This window comes from Geosmithia morbida (genome assembly GCF_012550715.1).
Source record: "Geosmithia morbida isolate 1262 chromosome Unknown scaffold_10, whole genome shotgun sequence".
In the NCBI taxonomy this organism is placed as follows: Eukaryota; Fungi; Ascomycota; class Sordariomycetes; order Hypocreales; family Bionectriaceae; genus Geosmithia; species Geosmithia morbida.
This window is the reverse complement of record NW_023336197.1, coordinates 830,874-850,363: the sequence shown is the minus strand read 5'-3', so window position 1 is coordinate 850,363 and position 19,490 is coordinate 830,874. Positions and strand designations below refer to the sequence as shown.

General features: G+C 54.2%; 9 protein-coding genes across 9 annotated transcripts; 2 read left to right on the top strand and 7 right to left on the bottom strand.

Moving 5' to 3' along the window:
* Positions 1 to 444: 444 nt before the first annotated feature.
* Positions 445 to 2,055, bottom strand: GMORB2_1746 (Major Facilitator Superfamily; the record flags this gene model as incomplete). The annotated part of the gene is made up of 3 exons (XM_035463727.1): positions 445 to 666; positions 746 to 1,740; positions 1,803 to 2,055. The coding sequence occupies 3 exons, from the start codon at positions 2,053 to 2,055 to the stop codon at positions 445 to 447; spliced, it is 1,470 nt and encodes a 489-aa protein (XP_035320558.1).
* Positions 2,056 to 2,775: 720 nt separating this feature from the next.
* Positions 2,776 to 3,835, top strand: GMORB2_1745 (2-keto-4-pentenoate hydratase/2-oxohepta-3-ene-1,7-dioic acid hydratase (catechol pathway); the record flags this gene model as incomplete). Its single annotated transcript, XM_035463726.1, has 4 exons — positions 2,776 to 2,793; positions 2,845 to 2,923; positions 2,984 to 3,093; positions 3,158 to 3,835. The coding sequence occupies 4 exons, from the start codon at positions 2,776 to 2,778 to the stop codon at positions 3,833 to 3,835; spliced, it is 885 nt and encodes a 294-aa protein (XP_035320557.1).
* A 46-nt stretch (positions 3,836 to 3,881) lies between these two features.
* GMORB2_1744 (Fungal trans) lies at positions 3,882 to 6,070 on the bottom strand (the record flags this gene model as incomplete). Its single annotated transcript, XM_035463725.1, has 2 exons — positions 3,882 to 5,791; positions 6,019 to 6,070. 2 exons carry the CDS (start codon positions 6,068 to 6,070, stop codon positions 3,882 to 3,884), a joined length of 1,962 nt encoding a protein of 653 aa, XP_035320556.1.
* Positions 6,071 to 7,195: 1,125 nt separating this feature from the next.
* Positions 7,196 to 8,194, bottom strand: GMORB2_1743 (uncharacterized protein; the record flags this gene model as incomplete). Its single annotated transcript, XM_035463724.1, has 1 exon — positions 7,196 to 8,194. One exon carries the CDS (start codon positions 8,192 to 8,194, stop codon positions 7,196 to 7,198), a length of 999 nt encoding a protein of 332 aa, XP_035320555.1.
* Positions 8,195 to 10,447: 2,253 nt separating this feature from the next.
* On the bottom strand, positions 10,448 to 10,970 carry GMORB2_1742 (uncharacterized protein; the record flags this gene model as incomplete). Its single annotated transcript, XM_035463723.1, has 2 exons — positions 10,448 to 10,677; positions 10,922 to 10,970. The coding sequence occupies 2 exons, from the start codon at positions 10,968 to 10,970 to the stop codon at positions 10,448 to 10,450; spliced, it is 279 nt and encodes a 92-aa protein (XP_035320554.1).
* Positions 10,971 to 10,983: 13 nt separating this feature from the next.
* GMORB2_1741 (uncharacterized protein) lies at positions 10,984 to 11,608 on the bottom strand (the record flags this gene model as incomplete). Its single annotated transcript, XM_035463722.1, is given in 4 exon segments — positions 10,984 to 11,133; positions 11,146 to 11,217; positions 11,263 to 11,443; positions 11,532 to 11,608. 4 exon segments carry the CDS (start codon positions 11,606 to 11,608, stop codon positions 10,984 to 10,986), a joined length of 480 nt encoding a protein of 159 aa, XP_035320553.1.
* A 654-nt stretch (positions 11,609 to 12,262) lies between these two features.
* GMORB2_1740 (Secreted subtilisin-like serine protease with keratinolytic that contributes to pathogenicity) lies at positions 12,263 to 13,836 on the bottom strand (the record flags this gene model as incomplete). Its single annotated transcript, XM_035463721.1, has 6 exons — positions 12,263 to 12,600; positions 12,678 to 12,877; positions 12,941 to 13,041; positions 13,108 to 13,179; positions 13,299 to 13,478; positions 13,561 to 13,836. 6 exons carry the CDS (start codon positions 13,834 to 13,836, stop codon positions 12,263 to 12,265), a joined length of 1,167 nt encoding a protein of 388 aa, XP_035320552.1.
* Positions 13,837 to 15,859: 2,023 nt separating this feature from the next.
* GMORB2_1739 (GAL4) lies at positions 15,860 to 17,957 on the top strand (the record flags this gene model as incomplete). The annotated part of the gene is made up of 4 exons (XM_035463720.1): positions 15,860 to 15,960; positions 16,206 to 16,535; positions 16,611 to 17,039; positions 17,096 to 17,957. The coding sequence occupies 4 exons, from the start codon at positions 15,860 to 15,862 to the stop codon at positions 17,955 to 17,957; spliced, it is 1,722 nt and encodes a 573-aa protein (XP_035320551.1).
* A 216-nt stretch (positions 17,958 to 18,173) lies between these two features.
* GMORB2_1738 (Arylsulfotransferase (ASST)) lies at positions 18,174 to 19,225 on the bottom strand (the record flags this gene model as incomplete). The annotated part of the gene is made up of 2 exons (XM_035463719.1): positions 18,174 to 18,210; positions 18,258 to 19,225. 2 exons carry the CDS (start codon positions 19,223 to 19,225, stop codon positions 18,174 to 18,176), a joined length of 1,005 nt encoding a protein of 334 aa, XP_035320550.1.
* Positions 19,226 to 19,490: the final 265 nt, after the last annotated feature.

Genomic DNA, 19,490 nt, shown 5'->3' with positions numbered 1-19,490 from the left:
AATTCGGCAGTCATTTAGATTGGAGAAAGAAGAAGACAAGAAGACCATCCCCTTGCACAAGACCATTGTTGAATACCTTGGTGGCCGGCAACTGGATGATAGTATGAAACCCAGGTGTATGCTGTGCAATCAGCTCTTTTTCAACCGTGCAGGTTTGACGAGGCATGTGAAGGATAAGCATTCGCGTGAAACACCATTCCCATGCCCGGAATGCTTATTAGAGGTAAAAGACAATGCTATCTCGCCGGGGGGGTCCCTGCTGGGGCTGCACCGTGCTCCTCTACCCCGCCGTGTTTAGAGTGGTTTAATGACGACAGCCACGGGTTGAATTCATGTATCGACACCTTCCAAATATATCATTCCACCGAGAACGGGAAATCAATGTCTTTGTGCCTTATTCGAATAGCAATATGGTACGATGGTGCCTCTTTATATGCCTGCCACTTACAGCGCGTAACGATAGTCGGGGTGGAAATCCCCCGTCTTTCCCGCATCAATCTCAGCTTGCCTCTCTTCTTGAGACATATGATCCCTCTTGATATTCTGGCGACGTAGGTACATGTAAAGCGAAGCATGTCCGGCAATGGCCAAGATAACGGCAGCCAATGAGCTGCTCAGACCCATGACATACTTGCCATTTTGGGTGGTTCGGAAGATTTGACCAACCTAGTGAGTTTTCCCACTGTTAACCACATGGTACAGCAACAACTCTATGTCCCTTCAAGAAGGTGGTATCGAGACTTACCACTATGCCGGCGCAGTTTCCGATAGATTGGTTCATTCCGATGGCCATGGCACGCTTGTAATACGGGGCATGACTGTTGAGGAGCCAGGCACAGTTGAGGCCCACAATCACATAGACGCCCGGTGCGATGAGGAAGGTAGAGAAGTATAGAGGACCTCTCTTGTCGGCTGCGACCCCTAGGTTGACAGCGTACCCGACGGCCGTGATGAGGCAGGCGGGCATCATGAAGAAGGCCCTGCGGCGCCACCTGTCGCTCATCCAGCTGACGACGATGTAGGCGCAGCTGGCCCAGAAGAAGACCGGGACGGTGAGAAGCTGCGTGGTGACGGTATCGTATCCAAAAGACTTGATGATCAGGGGCAAGAATGACGACAAGCCAAACGAGCAGATGTCGGCCATGAACTGAGACCAACAGCTAATGTACAGTTTCGGATCGAGCGCCGCGTTCTTCACCTCGGCCCAATCAAAGTCGGGTTTGCCGTTGTATCGCGCATTGAGCTGGGCGCGCACCCGCATGAGATTCTTCTCCTCCGCGTTGAGGAAGCGCGCCGTTTCGAAATTGTCGGGGAGGAAGAAGAAGACAAAGACGGAGACGGCCACGCTGGCACACCCCTCAATGATGAACAGCCACCGCCACCCAGCCATCCCTGCCACGCCATCCATCTTGAGCAGCGCGTACGCGAACAGTCCGCCAAATGAGCCGCTCAGTGCAGACGACACAAACAGGTACGACACGCGCAGCGCTTGCTCCCCGGGCTTGTAGAATGTGCTCAGGTATAGCGCTAGGCAGGGGAACATCCCGCTCTCAAAGAGACCCAGGAGAAGCCGCGACGCATAGAGCTGGCCCCTGGTATGCATGAAGCCTGTGCCGATGAGCACGATCGACCAGCCGAACATGAGGAGCGGTATCATGCGGCTGGGGTGGAACTTTTTGAGGACAAGCGAGCACGGTACCTCGAACGCCACATACGTCACGTAGAAGAGGGTCACGGCGTCTGCACGCTGATGTCAGTCTGTGTACAGCAGGTCGTTACGTCCAAAAAGAGACAGAACTCACTTCCCAGGTCACCGCTAGACATCCCGAGCTGCTCTGTCATCCCGGCCGAAGCAGCATTTCCAATGTTTGAGCGGTCAAGGTATGCCGTGAGGAAGATGAGGGTCATGACGGGTGCAATCCATATGTCCAGTTTGCGGACGAGTCTCTTCTCGCTCTGCTGGTCGATGATGAGATGCCCGTCATGGGCTGAGATATCGTCGCTGGCACGGGGGGTGGCGCCCCCATCTGCCATTACCTTTTCCGACTTGTCCATTGCTGCGGCCTTGCCGTGTATGTGCATGCGCTTAGGCCACCATATTAGCTAGACGGAGGGGAGGGGGAGGGAAGGCCGCCTTATAGATGAATTGTCCTGGAACGGACGATAATCTGCAGACAAATGCATTATGATAATCCCTGGTTCACGGGAAACATTTCCGATCAGTATTATCCAGCCGATATCAATGCGGAGCCGACATGACAGGCCGAGCGGCGCTGGAGCGGCGACGCTAAGATAACATGCTTGTCATTGAGCTCGACAAGTCCCCGCAATCTTGATATCGATGCACAATGTACCCGCGATAACGCTCGCACGAGAACTCGGTAGGCAGCACGAGCAAGTTGGGAGAGACATTGTTCACGACTCTTTGATATATATAAGCAGGGTTAGATAGAGAGCGCTTGTCCTGTACCATAGTCAGAGCTGACCGGAGGACCTGTAGTGTCCAAGTTCAATGCAATTTCAAGCGTAAACGTGAAGTCGCGTCGTTTGCCCGCTAGTGGGCCGGAGATGGCTGCATTGTTAGCGTCGCCGCTCTTTCGCCGCTACCTCGCCGACGCTAACGCACGGGTCTCCATGTAAGAGAAGATAGTGACAATGGACGATCAAGGAGCGTTCGAAGATGAGGGGAGAAATAAATCCTCGTTCGTTTCCAGACTCGTGCTTCCTCCCCAAATAAACGGAATAAACGGTATCTTTCTCAGTATCATCACTATCATGGGTTCCATACCAGCTGTACGTCCCTGTATGCCCGATGCTCGAAGCTCCGACAGCTAACAATGCTAGACTTGGGACCGGTTTGTCCTATTCGAATCCGCCGATGGAAAAGAGCTGTGCGGTGAGCCGGTTGACAAGGATGTCGATGGTACGCCGCAATTGTCGAGCTCCCTCTATACCGAATAGCATGGCTGACCATTGTCACCAGTTGGCGAGGCCGTGGCTGCCGGAGAGACAGTCATGGTCAACGTGCTAGACGTTTCATCTGCCCTTTCTGAGGGCGGCAGGCCAACAGGGGAGACTGCGTCGATCCACAAGGTAATACGGCATCCCCAATCTGCACTGCCCATCTCTACCATGTGTACTGAGAATCCTAAAACAGCTTCTCTCCCCCATTCGACCCTCCGAAGTCGGAACTGTCAGGTGCGTCGGCCTCAACTTCAAAGACCACGCCGCCGAACTGCAGTGCCCCCTCCCTGATATCCCAGAAGTCTTCTTCAAGCCGTCCAACACGATAACGAACCCTTCATCACCCATAATCCTCCCGTCGTGCGCTCCCTCCGCCGTAGACGCAGAGGTAGAGCTGGCGGTTATCATAGGCCGAGACTGTCGCAACGTGTCCGTGGCCGAGGCACCGGCGTATATCCTTGGATACACGGCTGCCAACGACGTGACGGCTCGAGATGTGCAGAAGCAGACATCGCAGTGGGGGTTCAGCAAGAGCTTTGACGGGTTCTGCCCTCTGGGTCCATGCATCGTTAGAGCTAGTGCCATGTGCAGTGCCGTGAGCGGCGTGGGGCTGAAATCGGTACTCGATGGCGAGGTGCTGCAGGACGGGTCGACCGATGAGTTCATCTTCTCAGTTGGCGAGATTGTGGCGCATCTGTCAAGGGATACAACACTGCCGAGGGGGACTGTGATTCTCACAGGTACGCCGTCGGGAATCGGTCACAGCAAGAAGCCGCCTAGGTATCTCAAGCCTGGATGCGATCTGTCTGTCTCCATCACGCCGAGTATTGGTACACTGAGAAACAAGGTTGTTTCCAGTTCCAAAGTATAGGGCATGATAATGATAATACCACATCACTTCCCGTACCAAGTAATCTTTATTTTGTGTCTAGCGTCCCCACGAGGTCCTCCCAGAACTGATAGTCGAGAGGTTCGGGGAAATTGCGCGTCGGTCCGAACCAGCTGTCCAGCCAGTTTTCGCATGGACCCAGCTCTTCCGTCGATACAGCCGGCTCCATGTCGTTGAAGACACTGTCTTGGTCCTGCCAGGGAGGTTGCATTCTCGTGTCCGTCAGGTCATCCCCTGCAATGACGGCGCTCCCATCGCCGGCGCCTGTATCGGATGCTGCAGACCTTCTGGCAGTAGCGATGCAGAGCTCAATCACTTTCACCTCGGCCATGACGAACTCATTGACCCAGGGATCAGCACGTTGCTTCTCGCAGTACGCACCAAGATCCTCAAGAATGGCACCGGTACGAGCGCTGTGGGGTTCCTTGACAGCGATGATGCCCAGGACCAGAGCACTGTTGAAGAGGTTGTGCATGGCAATCCCCGCCTTTAAACGATCCGCCATGGTTAGGTTGCGCAGAGAGAGCTTGAGGCGCAGGTCTGCACACGCTGACGAGATGCAGGCGTCGCGACTATATTGGAAGCGGTCGGTGATAGACTCTAAAAGGACATAGGTGCGATGCAGGGTGACGCGGGAAAAATGATAGGCTGAGTGGAGGTACATTCTTTGCCAGTAGATAAAGGGTCTCTGAGCGTCGATGGAGGTATCCGGTCTCTCGAGACGGAAGTAAGAAGGGAGTGAATCCGCCCAATCGAGGAGGGCATGATCGAGCTGCAGTACCTTTTCGTACGTGTGATATGACGTAGTCATGGGTACTATGGCAAAGCACTCGTCGTGTATGTTTCCGAGGATGGCTGAAAGACCCTGCTGGTAGCGAAAGTATATGGTGGGTGTCGGGTCATTGATGGGTTGCTCGGCCGCACGGGAGGCTTCATCGGTCGTCATATCGTCGATCCATATGTTCCGGATAGCCATTGCCATGCAGTGCTTGTCGTTTGTCGTGTAGGGGCGTCCGATGGCCAGCGACACGGACCTGTCCATGGCGTAGAGGGTGCACCATAGACGGCGACGGGTCTCGAGCACCTTTGGTGGCAGCCCCCAGCTCACACCATCAATATGCATTCCCTGCGCCTGGGCCATGCGTATGGCAAAACTTGACGTCAGCCAGCTCTCCGTCTTGCGCCCAAAATACATGAGGTAGCGGCTGACGAGGATTCCTGCGCGCACGAGATCGGGGCTCTCGCCTGACAGCGTGGGCGCCAGGACAATGGCTTTGCGTGAGGCCCAGAAGAACTGGACCGAAGCCTCCTCACAGCTCCTCTGGGCATCCGGAGATGCGTCGAGTGGGCAGTCAAGCAGTTCGGCGAAGGCGAGTATCATGAACAGCAGGGCCAGCCACCGCAGATCCACAGCCGTCAGGTCGTCGTCCCCCCACTTGCGGTCCCAAAAGGCGTCGTAATTGACCTGGAACGTCTCCCCGTGCACGCTGTCGAAGATGGGGTTGAGCTCTCGTAGGAACTGTCGCACCATATGATCGACAATGGCCCTACGGCGAGGCAGATACCCAACCAATTCCCAGATGTGAGCGTAGGGACCTTTTTCGTCACGGTGGAAACGCGGGTTAGGGATTCGCCGCCGAGAGGTATTCCTGCTGGCGACGTTGTGTATACCGCTCATCCCCACCGGTAGCTCAGGACTCTCGACTTGCATCATGGACGCCGCAGACTGGTGGCCGAAGTATGATGAGCCATGGTAGGAGGGGGCGCCCCGCGAGTTGAGCAGCTGGCCTACTCGGGACGAAGGCTGCAGAGCCTCCGAGCGTCGTCGGGGGCGAAGCGGTTCAGCCCGCGGCGCGAAGTCTTCATTCTGCGAGATATTGTGAGTCGCAGTGGCCGGGCTATCGGATATTGCGGATGCGTGGACCGGGGGGGGCCGAGCTGGTTTCCATGATGATGAAGAGGCGGCGGGTAGATGGCACCGATGGGGTATCTGACGGCGAATACAGGTTGAGCAGGGCGACTTCCTATCACACTGCGATGGGTGTATAGAGATGCGTGTTAATAGACGTAAGGATCAGGAAACAGAAAGAAGATCAGGTATGAGCGTGACCGCACCTTGCGTTTGAGCCGTTGGCATTGCGTACACACGTTAGCTCTTGAATTACGCGGCCGAGGGCTCAGAGGCGGGGACGACGATGGGCGTGCTGGTGCCTCCATATCTCCTATCCGCTTCTCTCCCCTACATACATGTATTTATGCATGTCTCCCTCGTAATATAACTTGCAGGGGAAATCCGGGGGTGGCCTATGTTGATGGAGGTGAGATGAGAATCTGGCCAGCGGTGATGATGCAGTGGGGCCAAGATAACAAAAGTGCATCTGGGAAATCACTGCTGGGGTCTCCTTCCTCATGAGGGGCCACCGTCACGGTTAGAGGGAAAGAGGCTGTGAGGAAGGGCGAGGGCTTCACAGCCTAGAGTTCTTACCACCCGTCTCTCAAGGGAGATGATCAGGTTCCTTACCTTCAGTTTTTCAGCTTTATCTGCTGCCCATGCTGTGCCTGTTTGTGAGGCGTCTTGTTCCTTGGTCTTGCTTCGCGCCGTGAGAGCCAATACGCGACAACCACCCTACACCTAGCCGCGTACGCTTCTAGTGGGCGACAACACACGACAGCCCATAGACGTAAATACAGTGGTCTCTACCTACCAGTACATCTTAGGTAGATCTATATTATCAGTATATACCTAATCACTTATTTAATCCAAAAGGGTAGGATGTTAATCTATAATGCTATTTGAATTTATACGTGTAGTAGCAGCTCTTGGCTATTCAGTCATACAATCTGGGTGCCACACGCGGACTTGGCTGCACGCTCTCTCGCATTATAGAATAGAGTCTATTGCCTGTTTCGAGTAAGACGTGTTACTGTTTACTTTTATGCATTAATTGTATTCACCCACAGCTCTTATATGGAGTCGAACCCTCGCTTTTGCTCCGAAAATCCATAATCATACGTTGAGAAAGAAAAGAAGGAGCATATTACCCCACACATTAGATGTGTTTCGCCGCGCAAGCTGAAAACACTCATGGTTTTGTACCGTATAGTCATACATACATATAATGCCAACTCATTATCATATGTGTTATGTGACATGTCATCTAGGCTAGACACCTTGTCCTGGTTGTAACGATAATCGGTTCGTACCAAAAAGAAATAAGACAAACATAGACAGGTAACAAATGACAAAGCGTACCGATATATGTAAATACAGTAGCTCCAGAAAACCTTGTCGAGAAAACGAGAAACTGAGCAGGGCTATCACAGAAGGGCACCAGAAAGAGGTCAACTGCTCGTGGAAATCTCCAGCGCCTCCACATGCGGCCGTGCGGGCCCATCCGACGAGAGCTCCGCCGGCCCGTGCTGCTGCTCCCTCTCCCTCTGAAGTTGCATCTGGTGCTGCTGGATATAGTCTGGAGATAGCGTGCCTTCCAAATTCCCCGTCATGACCGAGGGCACGTAGTACGTGTCCTGATCAGGGCTGGGGAACGACACGGCGGTGCCTGTGCCGGATGGGTACTTCGTCCCGCTATTTTCCTCGCCGTTGCCGTTGCTGTAGTATCCCGACGAATGTCCGATGAAGGTGGGTGAAGGGGACAGAGGATCGTAGGTATACCCGGTCCCTTCGCCCATCTGGTAGGGCGCCGGGTGGCCCTGCCCCCATGGGGGCTTGTCCGCGGCGCTGCTGCCGTCGTCGCCACCGCGGGCCAATCTGCGCCTCCTGAACCGTCGGAGGATGTACCACGATATCAAGGCCACGAGACCGGCACCGGCGACAGCGCATCCCACCGCTACACCAATCACGCCATTGGTGCCCAGGGAACCGGAGTCACTGTCCGTGGTGGCCGCCGTGCTTGTCGCCGTCGTACTCGTGCCTGTTGCCGTGGATGTGGCCGTGGATGTAGCCGTGGATGTGGCCGTAGAGGCCGTAGACGCGGCAGACGAGGCAATAGCCTCAAACTTGGACCGTGATATGTTGATTGGCGTGTCAGAGTTATCGCAAGCGTCCTCCATGACGGCCCAGACGGCCACCACATCACCTGGGTCCTCGGAGGCTAGGCATGTGGCCGTGGAGGTGATGAAGCCCCCGTCGTTGCTGCACAAGCATCTATTGAGGTCGACTACCGTGTCGGTCGGGCAGTCAGCCTTGTCGAAGGCCTTGTCGAGACACGACTGCGACCTAGCCGGGTAAAAGTTGAATCTGTCCGAGGCTGAAGCTGGTGACGGCAGGACTGTAAGGGGTATAGCCAGGAGCGCCGATGCCTGGTAGAGAGCCGACCGCATCGCACCGGGTGTTTGTGCAATAGTGATAGCAGTGGTATGATATGAAGATCAACCGCGCGCAAGGGGAAGAAGAGGATTAGGCGATAGGGTGAGAGATGATGATGATGAAACAGGAACGTCCACGTCTAGCCCATGCAATACCCAGTCATTGAGTCCTTTGTCTGTGCGTGTGTCCCCCCCTTACAACTCTGTACATAGTGAGCTGCTGCGTATTGGCCGTTGGTGGGCGTGGTGCGACGTTCCAGTGTTGTTGTGTGGGGTCAGGCGTAAACCGTCTTAATCCTTCCATGCAATTCAGATCTGTGTTGCGGGAGATATGATGCTGATATATCTTCTTTCACAACCCGTGAACGAGTTTCGTAAATAAAGAATACGCTCCCTGCCTATGCTATCTGAAGAGAGAAGAGAAAGATTAGCAGAGCAGGGATGGACAGGTCCATGAGAATATGAAGGATGGAGAGAGGGGGCGAACAAAGAGAGGGCTGTGCGACCAACGACGACCATTCCGTCCCTGTGGAGAACCTGCACAAGTATGCAAGCCCAGCATCATGAGGTTTAAATGACCAACGAGAGTCCTGACTGGCAAAAAAAGCAACGTCTAATAACATTGGCTACCGGGACAAGGCATTGGCTCTACATAGGACTGGAGCTAACCGACTAACAAGGACCGGGGTTACGCTCATTTTCAGAGAAGCCATTCAGCCTGGACTAGTGCTGAGTTACCACATCTACTACTGAGTTAGCAATATGCGAGGGATAATGATAGAACCAAATGTACAGGCATCGTTTAGCTGAGGAACCTGGCTATCAAGAGTGGCCGGGACGTCGACGTTAATGGGTATTCTTCAACTGCTTGTGACTGCGCGCAGCATAATGTCATAGAGAGACACCAGTTCAGATACATGATTCTCAATGTCTGTTCCCCGGTAGTTTGTGGCGGGCAGGAGTTAATAAGACTCCTGCTGCCACAGGGCCGCATATATCTACAAGCCTCGTCCTCCACATAGCATTGATGTGTACTCAGGAGCCGGGGCTTTAAGGTGATGGTGGATGAGCAAAGGAGGAGAAGAAAAAGGAGAGAACAAGGATAGGAAGGAGAACAATTTCGGATCAAGCAAGGCGAGCGGGGCACTATATACGAATTGGGTTGGCTCATGCTGTTGGTTGTTGGCTGTTGGTTGTTGGTTGTTGGTTGTTGGTTGTTGGTTGTTGGCTCTGTCCACGCCATACGCTATATAGATCTACATTTGAATCGTTACGGGCGCTGGTCGTGCTGCCATCCTGGGAAAAAGATGCTAAGGCTACCAAAAAAAGGCGGACATTGAACAATAGCGTAGGGATTGAGTAGTAGGACCTCGTTGTTTCTACTATACTAGTACGAGTACATAGCTATGGCCGTGTATAATCGAAGCCGATTTATCGTACCATGCGATCAAGGGTTATTGAATAGTAGGATTACGAGCAGTCACGTAGAGAGATGTGGTTCCATATTTTTACACCTGACGGCATACCATGTCGTCGGAGTTATCTAGCGTGCATGCTTGTGGATCTCTCGACAGTGCGCTGTCCTGGCTGCTGCCACTCTTGCACCATTATCGTGAGGCTGGGAATGGAGGACTGTCGGGTACGTGTCATTGGGGCCAGTCCCGGGAGGCCCACCCCAGGGATAGGAGGTATCACAATCGTGGCAAACTCAGCAGGCATCTTTGCGGTCCCCCATGAAGTCGTGACCTCTCTCTTAGCACGGATCTCACCATGTTCTACATTTGCAGATGATGGGCAGAGCTTCGTTGTTGTTGTATTGGCTTACTACCTTTGCAGGCAGTCAACAGTGGTGGATGCTGTTGTGGTGTTGTAGTAACCTGTCGTGTTGTAGCGAAACAGCTGGGCTCGCAACCTGTTGTACATGTAACGATGTCAGATTATCACTATGCGAGAGCAATTAAGCTATGATCTATGTGTGTGTGCATTTGCCACCCACGTGATTTGCCCACAGGTTTGGTGCAGTATGTGTTAGAGCGGTAAAGACTGGAAGGAACCATGGAAAGTAAAGACCTATCGATGTCTTGACATTGACCAAATGACGATCGCTTCCCATCACCTGGGCAGATGAACAAGGGCAGTCGTCATCCAAGCTGGAATCCACCTTATCGTCTTCGTCCTTACCTAAGTCTGCTAGAGCATCAACCCAAGGGTGTTTGGTGAATCTATTTTCCGGTGGGCTCCGTCTCTGCAGCAGACTATCTAAATATGTCACCAGTCGCCCTCTCCGAGTCTACGTGATCCAGCTCGTAAACGAGATTTGGAACTGTAAGTTGCATCCGCCTGTGGCTCGCTCTCGAAGAGGGAAGACCTGTCCTGCATCAGCAGAGCCTCCACCGGTACGGACACATTGCCCAAGACCCAAGTCCATCGAATATACGCACACTGGGGGCTATCGCAGCTGATGTGCAGCTGCACATGCAGCTCCAGTTCATCAGCCTCTATAGAACCGAAGGGAGGCCAAGGGCACACGGGTAGGTTGCGAAAGAGGGCCCTTTCGCGCTCCGATCTCCCAGCACCTGTGGCGCAGCCGCCATACATCTGGTCGAGAAACCTGGTCACCCGCCGAAGATAAGCCCCTGACCCGTGGAGGCCCATGGATGATCGCGGAGAACCAGTCCAAGCTGCGGCTTCGGGTATCGGTATTGAAGGTATGGGAGTATAGAGGTCCCAGAGAAAGGATACGATGGAAAGAGTCGTCTTCGTCTGCCCACAGGAGACAATTCCATACCATAGAGGAGCAACATTCAGCCGACGCAGCGCCAGAACATGGCCTGGCATCTCGGACTCGCCTCGATCGATGATGGGGGCTCGACCACGCTGATTATCGGATCATATGAAGGACTAACTAGGTTGCACCCCACGCCCAACTCCCAATAAAACCCCGCAAGCACCGACTATAGGAAGACGGGATGGGAGCTGAGCTTCATGTAGCGAGTCAGACACCGGTACTCCCATTCGATTCTCGAAAGAGAAGCTCTCTGGATGTCTCATATGACAAGAATTAGACTCGGTAGATCAACTACCGAGGTCGTTTCGCTGTGTAGGGGAAGCGTCAAAGCCGAAGCGAGAGCCAGGGGGGCTTGGCCATCAAGGTTGTACAGAGAAGCGAATCTGCCGAGATATCCCACTGCCTGCTTGCTTGATGCCGGGTCCAAAATTCGCCGATGTTGTCGGTAGGACTTTTGCCTCAACCTGGACTCTGTGCTGTTTGTCTAGAATCCTCATGCAGATAATGTATGCTCAGCCGAAGAACAGGATGGCGATTCCATTCGACGCGTTGTCTGGCTAGGACAAGTGGCTATGATCTGATATCATGCAAAGCGTCGGTTGTCGCCTCACAAGAGCCCATCGTCGGTGTTCCTCAGTCATGGATCTGGGGGGTGTATGGCATCCAGAGGTCCTCAACTCCCGTGTCCCATGTCCAGCAAGATCGTTCACGCCTCGTGAAACGTCTGGTGAAATTGACGCTTGGACGGAATAAGATGATGTCCATCGTGTCCCAAGGACTTCGCGCTAGTATCAGTGGAGGTTATCGTTGAGATAGTATTACTCAATGGCACACAGAAGCCGTCAAGAAGACCTGAGAAGCGAAAGGCGAAATGAATTGATACTTGCATTTTCGTCGCGTCTCGCTTCAGCTCCTCGAACCACTAGACCGTTGTACGCTTCGTAGGTTAATGATGACAGGTGTTGTTGGTCGCGGATTCCATGGTTGATTTTGTTGTTCAGAGACCTCATCGTCCAACGGTCACATGGCGCACGGCGTACTCGGTCACTAACGGGAGTAATCTGATTCCATATATTATTATATCGCGAGTAGCCTCATAGCCTAGCAAGGAGGCGGTGTTGCTACCCCAAGGCCATAGATCGCGTAATATAGCCAGGCCAGGGGTGCCCACCTCGCATCTAAGGTTAGGCCTGGATAGCTGAATATCTCCACCTTCAATCCTTGCTCGTGTGCCCCTGCCTGTGGCACAACACAACATGTTATATTAGCCACGTGTAGATATCCACGGCACCAGACTAGGCCTTGCCGTTCTGGGCAAGGACATTAGCCGTGCCGGAGGGAACACCGCTGATGACACCCTTGAGAGCAATAGACTTGAGGTAGTCGCACATGCCAGACGCAGGGCGGCCGAGGGACATGAAGTATGCACCAAGACCGGCAATGTGGGGAGTGGCCATGGAGGTTCCGGAGAGGGTGTTGGTCCTGCCGCCGGGCCAGGTGGACTTGACGTCGACACCGGCAGCGTAAATGTCGACGAGCTTGCCGTAGTTGCTGAAAGAGGCGGTGCGGTCGTTCTTGTCGGTAGCGCCGACAGTGCAGATGGATGGCTCAGAGGCAGGGGAAGAGCCAGAAGCTAAAACCAAGTCATGTCAGCGCATCTCCATGTTTGCATGAGTGCCGACGTGTGACTCCTAGATATGTACTACTTACCATCCTCGGGGTTACCAAAATAGTCTCCGTTACCGGCGGCGACGACGGCGAAGTATCCAGCATCGTTGAGGGCAGCGGCAGCATCATTGACAGCCTGCGAGAAGGTATCGCCGAAAGACATGCTGACGGCGACACCGTTGGGGCAGCTGCGGCTGGGAGCATCCTGTATGACACGTTCCATACCCGTGATCATCAGAGACCTTGCATTGGTCCTTGTCAGCCATTGACTCTCATGATTCCCAAATAGTATGAGAAGAACTTACTTGGTCCCGTAACCGCCCTTGTCAAAGATCTTGATGCCGTACAGCGACGCCTTCTTGGAGACACCGTAGGTCTTGGAACCGACGGTACCAGCGCAGTGGGTCTGTCGGTGATGATGAGGTTAATGCATGTCTCAGTCTGGTACTCTGGTACCGGGGATTTGACATACACCGTGACCATGGTCGTCAATCGTAATTCCGTCGACGTAGGTGGCGACAAAAGTGGCGCGGCCTTGAAATTCCTGTTCAACGGTGTTAGTGATACATCATACAAGTGAAGAACCCCCCCGGTCCAAAAAAAAAAAAAAAAAAAAAAAAAAAAAGAGAGAAGCAGCACGCGTCATTTTCGAGCATCACATACAGCGTGGGTGGTGTCGATGCCAGTGTCGACAATGTAGACGCAGGTGCCCTCTCCAGCGGCGTCGTCGTATGTGTAAGTCGTGCTGCCGGTCGACTTGCTGGACAGGCGGGCAAGACCCCAGGGGGCGCCGGTCTGGGTAGCGTAGATGCGGGCAATGCTGTCCTGTTCGATGTACTCGACCTGTCGGTAGAAAGAAAGGAAGATGTCAGCACATGCCGGGCACGCGAACGGAATAGAAAGTCCGGAGCTTGGATCTTCTTACGTCGGGGTTGTCGCGCAGAGACTCGATCTCATCGTCGGTGATCGAAGCGGCAAAGCCACCGAACTTCTCGAAAAGCTGGTCGGGATCGGCAGCGATGCCGTCAATAGCGGCCTCCATGCCACCGGCGCTGGCGATGCGAGCACCGCTCTTCATCTTGACAATGTACTTTCCGGGGATGGCGTTCTCATCGTCACGGATGTGCAGGGGAGCGCGCTTGGCGACCGGGGAGGCAGCCACCAATGGCAGAGCCGCGAGGAAAATGGTAGAGAAGCGCATTGTGTGCGGCTCGTCGTTTGCGATGAGAGAGAGGCCGGAGGTGCAAAGGAAGAGGAGGACTGGAGGATAGAGGAGGAGTGAGGAATGGAGCGGTCGAGGTTGGTTGAGAGGGGAGGACTGCCGGCGCTTAATATACTATTAGTGGTCCTGCTCTTGGGGATGCGCATGAGCACGGGCGAAGCTACGACATGACCGGCTCCATCGTGTCGCTGGGGTTCGGCATGCACCCTTGACCTGCCCATTTCGGGACGCGGCAGGAAAGGTGAAGCCATGTCGAATCGATGGTGCCCAAAGGGGTTCTGTAGCACCTTGATTGCGTTAGCGGTTCCCGAAAGTCCCTGAACCCGGGGATGTCTCCTTCCAGCTTCCATGATAAGCTTGCCTCTCGGGCATGAGGCCAGGACTTGTGATTTCGGTTTGGTGGGAATCCATTTCAGCGGACAGAAAATCGACACGCGCGAAGCTTGGGCCACGGAGGACCCTCCTCGGCCTCGGGGTTGGAATATTACTCGTACGGAGGCGGAAGATCCTCCCAATTGAGCCAGTAGCATTGTCGATCGACCGGGACTTGACTGGGGTGGAGATAATGCACGCTCATTGTAATGGCTCATCAGCTGGTATATTAGGAAGAGTTGGGGGGGGGGGCGCGGGATTTGAACGTGTGGAGTCCTCAATGGATGCCGTGGAATTTATGCGGTCAAAGGACTTTGGCATAGCGCCCATTATCCCGTAATACATAGTAGGATTTCAAGCTTCTCCCAGCACGCAGAGAGCTCTTCTGGTTGGTCCATCGAGAGTCTAGAAACCATGTAAACAGACGCGAAACTTCAAGTTGACAGCTTGCGGGTCCGTACTATAAAGAAACAAGCATAGTTCCAGCCGTATCATTAGCTTGCAGGCACATGGCCTCCACCAAACAGGAAAGCCAGCGAGAAACAGGCTACGAGTTGCTAACACTCCAGTTCCTACGGTTGTCAATCCGACTACTCGTGGGGGCTTGCTCCCTGGCTTGTCCCTAGGCAAACGGTATTACTCTCTTTCGTTCGTGCCGCACCGGAGAAGGACCGTATCTCGGACAGCCAATCAACAATCCCTTGGCCGGTGGGCGCTCCTCCTCATGGCCAGGGGGGCTCTACACGAGTCACGAACCGAGTACGACTGCAGGTCTTGACGGCTGTACGTCTCAACGGCTGGGGGTCACTACTTCGTATGAGCAGGGGCCCAGTAGAACTTGGCAACCCCGCAACGCGACAATACGAGTAGCAAACGATCGGCACCTGCCTAGTTCGCAACTGACATCCGGACCCCCTCAACTGTGATGGTTCGGGATACCGTTTGTTACATCGCCATCGTTGCAACTTTGACGGCACGTCAAACCGGTGTCTGTGCATGCGCATCGTGCCCTTTCGCCGATGTCAACTTTAGCGATCTAACCGGGGCGCGGTGGGATGGGTATCGAAGAGTGATGATATTGCATGCCTACTCCATGTCCGTCATAAGCAACGAACTGAGCTGTTTATTTGCTCTACACAATGGAAGCACGGCCAGAGTGTAGCGAGGAATCGTTGAGCATCGGAGATCGAGTTAGCATGAGTGCATGTAGGCTGGGTAAAAATAACCCACAGCGCACCCGGGGATGCGGTACATGTGCATGGTACGTTTGTCTCCAACCTACGCGTACGGCAGTAGTTCTGACTGATATCAAGATATTCTATATGCAAGTAAGCGCATTGGTGGTTGAGATACGTGTAGTTTCTACCTTTTTGCTTTTCTTGAGATAATACATCGGATACTCGTATCCGGACAGGGGTTCAAACAAGAGCGATAACGCATTGAACTGCATCTTCTCCTCCCCCTCTCTGTCTCTCTGGCTAGGGTCCACGTGACTCTTGGCAAAATGACCTTATCGACCTTTAAGTTCTTTGCTGCCGTTATAACATCATTGGGGAGATACGAACCCCGTATACGAGTAACAGCATAATACTATACGAGAATCAGGCACGGGAACCGTGGAACCGCCGCCATGCCTCCAACCAGAACGACTCTTGGCAGGGCCCCCAAGGCATGCAGTCTATGCCGGCGGTACAAGGCGCGATGCCATCCACTTGATGGTGTCAACGGCCCGTGTCTCCGCTGCCAGACCTTCTCAAAGCAATGCTCCCTCGCACCCTCTCCTTCCAGCCCTCCTCCCACCGGCGCGCGGTCGGGCGCTACCGATGCAGGAGAGAGAGGAATTGTCCGGACCCCGGACGAATCCGATGCGTTGAAACAAAGGTTCCGTGGGCCACCCACCCTATGCATAAGCTCAAGCCCACATCGATCCTAACCGCCAGGCCCTTCTTTACTCGTTCCTGTCCCTTCTGATATAGGCTTCAGAAACTAGAGTCTCTAGTCGCCGGTCTGGAATCGAGGCTCGATGCCAAGCTCGACGATGCTATCGTCAATGGTAGTATCGGTGGCGCCGGTGACAATAGTCCCCTTGGCAATTCTTCCCGTAGACGGAAGGAGATGAGTTCATCGGCCTCATCCGGCAATGCCCCCGCAGCAGCCACCTCCGAACCTGTGCCCGTCCTGTTCATCCGTGATGCCGCGGCCAACGCCGGTGTGCATTCCACCAACTCCGAGTACTCTGGTCCTTCGCCAGATGTCATTGCCTCGGGAGCTGTGTCAGTTGCGACCGCCCAGTCGCTCATGCATCTGTAAGGAACATGCGCGAGAGACCATCCACCACTCGGTCAGTACCTACCTACATTGACATTATCCGCATCACATAGGTTCCGTGTGCATTACGGCCGCTGGGTGAGATTCGAGCAAGATGGGCCGGTCGAGCATCTTGTCGCACGCGTGAGGAGGTCGCCACTGCTCCTGGCGAGCATCTTCCTCATCGCTGTCCGTCACACGCACCGCGAGCTGGCTGACCAGCTAGCCCCGGGGCTCTTTCGTGAGACGAAGAAGCTCCTCGCCGCGTCACTTCTCGACATACCGAAGGAGATAGAGTACTTTCAAGCAGCGCTCATCCTGAGCCTGTGGTCAACAACGATCGGTCAGACACCCCTGAGCATCGACAGCTGGCTCCTAACGACGTATGCCGTAAAGCAAGGACTGGCGAGCCCTGTGTTCTCGAGCGTCTTGCAAGGCGAGTCTGGCCCGAGCCATGTGGATGCATGGTGTATCTGGAACCACCTATGTCTCGCGCACCTCCAGTATGAATGGCGTCTCTCAAAGTTCTGGTGGATCGTACTTCTGACACACTCCACAGGTACTGTGTCGGGACCCGACGGCGAGCCTCGCTGACCGAGAAAGACGTGGACCGGTGCGCATGGCTCGTCGAGAATAGCAATGTCGGCAACTTTGAAGAGAGAATGGCTGCCGAGATCCGTCTGTACTGGGTCACGTACCAGCACTACTCCGTGCAGGAGACGACCACGCAAGACGTGAATGCGTCCCTGGAGAGCTGGAAGCAGGAATGGGCCGTGTTGTTCTGTGAGTTTTGGTTCGTAAGCGTCCCGTCGCACGCAGATCTGCTGATATGGGTACCACAAGGCCAACCACGCGCCCAGTTCCTCCAGATGGGCTACCATTTTTCTCGTCACCTCGTCCTACGACAGACGCTCAGAGCACCTGGGGCGTCGATGAATAACAGCTTGCTCCAAGCCATGATCCACGACGCCAAGGCCATCATTGACCTCGCCATACACACGACTGATGAGCGAACCCGCCACTTGACTGATCACATCTATCATATGCTTGCCTTTTCGGCACTTACAATCTGCCAGTTGGTTAAGACATATGAAGCGCAGCTCGGCACGTCCACCCTGGATGTCAGCTCCCTGGCTCAGACTATCAGCGAGCTGATATACTGGCTGCGGTCCATCGGCCTTCCTTGCCACGCAGCACATATGCTGAGTGACATTGTCGAGGCCCAGTTTAACATGACACGACACGCATTTCAACGTAGAGACGAGGGCAGGGCCACCCGGGAGTACAGCGACGTCGAAGCGGCTCCATCATCAGAAGCTGCAGAAGCCTCGTTCCTCGACTTCACATTCCTCTACCCCGAGTTTATCGGGTCTGACTTGTTCGATGGCGAGTCACAAACCGCGTGGCCGCAATGGAACTGATATAGGCAATTGCCCTTCTACTCGGCTTATAATTCTCTGTATATAATGATGACCCCTGGGATATCTTATACTGTATGGTCCAACTCAGTCCCCTTCTCGAGTCTCGAACAACGCGCACAGAGGGCTCCTTCGTGATCCCTCTCATCTCATCCCTGCAGCTTTTTTTTCAGCCACGGAATGTCATCTACAGAATACCTGTACGCCCGAAAGAGTGCATTAGACTCCCCCGGGAAGATCCCAGCCGTTTCCCAGTCTGGATAGGCCGCAAAGTGTGGGTTGACGTACTCCCAGCACACGTACCCGGCACTGGTAACCTCAAAAACACGGCCAAACGCGCTCTCGCACAGCAGGGTATTCCCATTGTCCAGGCGCTGCGCACTCCCCATGAACGGCGTGAAGAAGTTGTGCATCTGCGACTTGTCGCGGTACTCCCAGACAATCTGGCTCGTGGAGCGATCAACCTCGATGGCGCGCGAATAGGTGATCGACTCCCCCTCGCGGAAGGCACCGTTGTCAAAGATCAGGATGTTCCCGCTCTCCAGCTCGGTGGCGTTGTGCTGCTGCGCGAGCACATCCGACTTGAGCTTCCACACAATATCGCCCGTCTCCTTCTCGATTATGACAACGGCCGAGACGGACCGCATGGACGCCAGCACATGTTTCCCATCACGCATAGGGTAGACAGAGTTGATAAGCGGGTAGTGTTCTCTCGTGTAGTGCGGCTGGAGGGGAAACTCATCCCGCGGAAGACGCTCGGACACCTTCCACTGCCATACGACGTTACCCTCGCCGTCGACCTCGTTGATCGTGTCGGCATATGTGACCCCTCCCGCTGCCTCGGTCCCGGGAACTCCGCCAAGGACCCCCTTCGAGTCCTCGGGCGAGAGCGCTTCGAGGCTGGCGTATATTATCCGCCCGTCGCCAAAGTGGTATTGGTCGTGGTGGCCCATGGGGTCTGTAAATTGCCGTAAAATATTGCCCTCTGGGTCGAGCTCGCTCATAACACCTCCTCCGTACTTATGGAAGAAGGCAAATGGGTATGGTCCCGGCCGGAGGGTGTTGACGGCCAAGTTACCGCTCGGCAAGATGCGCGCATGTCGTCCGATCCGTCCGGGGAGCTTCCATGTATGAACCTCGTTGCCATCGATGTCGATAAGGTGCGCTCTAGAGCTGGTGAGTGGACAGAGGAGCGTGTATCCTCCAAACGATTTCTCTTTGTCGACGCCCGTCAGGCCAATTCCGCGTCTCTTGAGTGTATTTTGCTCCATGTTGGGTGCTTATGGGGTTGGGGATTTTGTCAATTATCACCGTATACTAGACGTCGGCACCGTCGTCTATCATACAGGATATTTATAAACAGAAATAAAAAATAAAAGAGCCAGTCTTCTTTGCGAGAAGTTCTAGATATTGGTGTGAAAAGTTGTCTTATTGATTGTCGTCAACGGGCGTCGAGGTAGATTACACCATCGGTTCCGCCGGCATACCGGCGGCTGCAACCGACGGCATGCCGGCGGCATGACAGCGGACCGACGG